This window comes from Tigriopus californicus, chromosome 12 (assembly GCF_007210705.1).
Source record: "Tigriopus californicus strain San Diego chromosome 12, Tcal_SD_v2.1, whole genome shotgun sequence".
Classification (NCBI taxonomy): Eukaryota; Metazoa; Arthropoda; class Copepoda; order Harpacticoida; family Harpacticidae; genus Tigriopus; species Tigriopus californicus.
Window position 1 is genome coordinate 14,166,412 of NC_081451.1, and position 1,989 is coordinate 14,168,400.

Consider the following 1,989-nt stretch of genomic DNA (forward strand, 5'->3'; position numbering starts at 1 on the left):
GCCGAGTCTGTGCTCTTTTGCTTTCGAAAGGCATGCTGCCGTTCATAGAGCGTATTCTCAAGCAGGTGCTTGTCCTCCAGTTGCCATAAAATGAGCTTTTCAAGCCCATTTTGGAGGAAAGAGCTCAGGCTGATTGGTCGAAATGACCTTGGGTTTTGATAATTGTCCTTGCCAGGTTTGGGAAGAAAAATAACTTTTGTTTTACACCACACTTCTGGAACATGGCCCAGGAGCAGGCATCGCTTGTATAGCTTGACAATGTGATTGATTGTGATATCATCTAAATGGTGTAGAACTATTGGTTTGATTGCATCGGGGCCGGACGATTTATCGGGATGAAATTCCTTGTTTGGACCGTAAAACTACATCAAATTATAGCTAAGAAATATGTTTTCTGTCATCAGTTTTGCCTCTGGAGCCGTGGAACTGGAGCATCGGATATAAGAGCACATGGGATATAAGAGCAGATATTCCCGGCCCCAAAGCTCCTCTTATATCCGATTTTTACCGTAGTACATTGGCCATTTTACAATATTTCTGAGTATTTTACACATTATACACCCAGTTTGATAACAAGATATGACAACATGATAAAAATGACATTGGTGTTCAATTTTATTGATCTGAATATCAATGTCTTAACAAAACTCACGCCGTTTGACCTACAGAAGATCTAGTCCACATTGCCCTTTTGTTATCTGCCCCTAACGTACTGTCCATCTTCATTCTGGAGAGCTTCTTGACTTGGCACACGAAACCCCATTTGACGACGATAACCCTTCTGCTTTGAGTGATATTAGTATCAACAACCAAAAGGGCTTGTCAAGTGAACGTGTTCATGAACAATTGACGTTATTGCACTGGGTAAAATCAAAGCAACTTAAAATTTAAAACTTGAAATGAACGTTTGAGACTTGCTATGAATTTAGTATTTGGTTTGTTTTAAGAATTTGCAAATTGAGGTAAATGTTTCAAAGTTATTTTTCCAAAACCTACTAACTCACTAAAAAGGTTTTGACAAAACAGTTTGATTATTGAAAATTAAGCCGGTAAACTTCTTGGCCATTTAATGATTTCCTTTTTCTTCCAGAGTTTGTTTTCTTTTTACCTCTTGACAATCAACTTTTAATATGTTCATTATTACATTGCAGGACCATGCGTTGACGCTTTCATCTACTACTTGGACGATTTTGGTAACTGTCATTGCTGTTATAGCAGTCGTAATTGTAAGTTTGATAGGATGGCGCCTGATCAAACTTAGACAAAGTCACCAAAATGTTCCTTCCAATCAACCCGAGGAGGAATCACTAAAAGGATATAGAGATGTGGAAAAGCGCAGTAAAGATGAATGAGCCTGGAGTAGAATTGAGTAATGTAGCGAGATGCTAATTCGAGCTACTGCGTTAGCTCCAATCCCGTATAAATACCGTTGTATGTGAAATACAAAACCAGTACGATGTGAACAACTCTACTCACTACACCTTGAGTGGCCTATGGCTCTCATTGTGTTACATGGTGGCAGCGGTGTTTCCGTGGTGGGAGTAGGTTAGGCAAGGCGTGTGCGGATATTGCGCCAGTGTCTGAAACCCCACGGATCACAAACCTATGTCTTCATCTTTCGTGAGATGCGAGAGAGGGACGGATTCTGGGCCTTTGTTGATCGGGGAGCGATTGTGGATTCGATCCTCCTGTGGATGCTCCATGGCGAGATGTCTTGGGCGTTGGAACGATCGGCTGGTCTTAAGGAATCGACCGTAGATTGAGTGTGAAGCAACCTGTCGAGCAGTTTGATGTGCAGCCTGCATTCTGCGATGCCATTGAATGTGGATTCGGTTCTTCTGTGGAACCTTGATGGTGCGATGCCATGGAATTTCGAGATGCTGTCGGGAAGCATCCCTTTTGTGAGATCTTTGATCTAGGGGGAAGGTGTAGCGAGATGCTAATTCGAGCTACTGCGTTAGCTCCAATCCCGTATAAATACCGTTGTAT

At 41.8% G+C, this 1,989-nt stretch overlaps 1 protein-coding gene across 1 annotated transcript in view; it reads left to right on the plus strand.

Moving 5' to 3' along the window:
* LOC131892011 (uncharacterized) overlaps positions 1–1,466 on the plus strand; it is a gene marked incomplete in the record, with an annotated part of 27,253 nt that extends 25,787 nt beyond the window's left edge. The window contains 1 exon segment of the mRNA XM_059241731.1: positions 1,152–1,466. Coding sequence (XP_059097714.1) covers positions 1,152–1,352 — 201 coding nt within the window.
* Between the last annotated feature and the right edge of the window lie 523 nt (positions 1,467–1,989).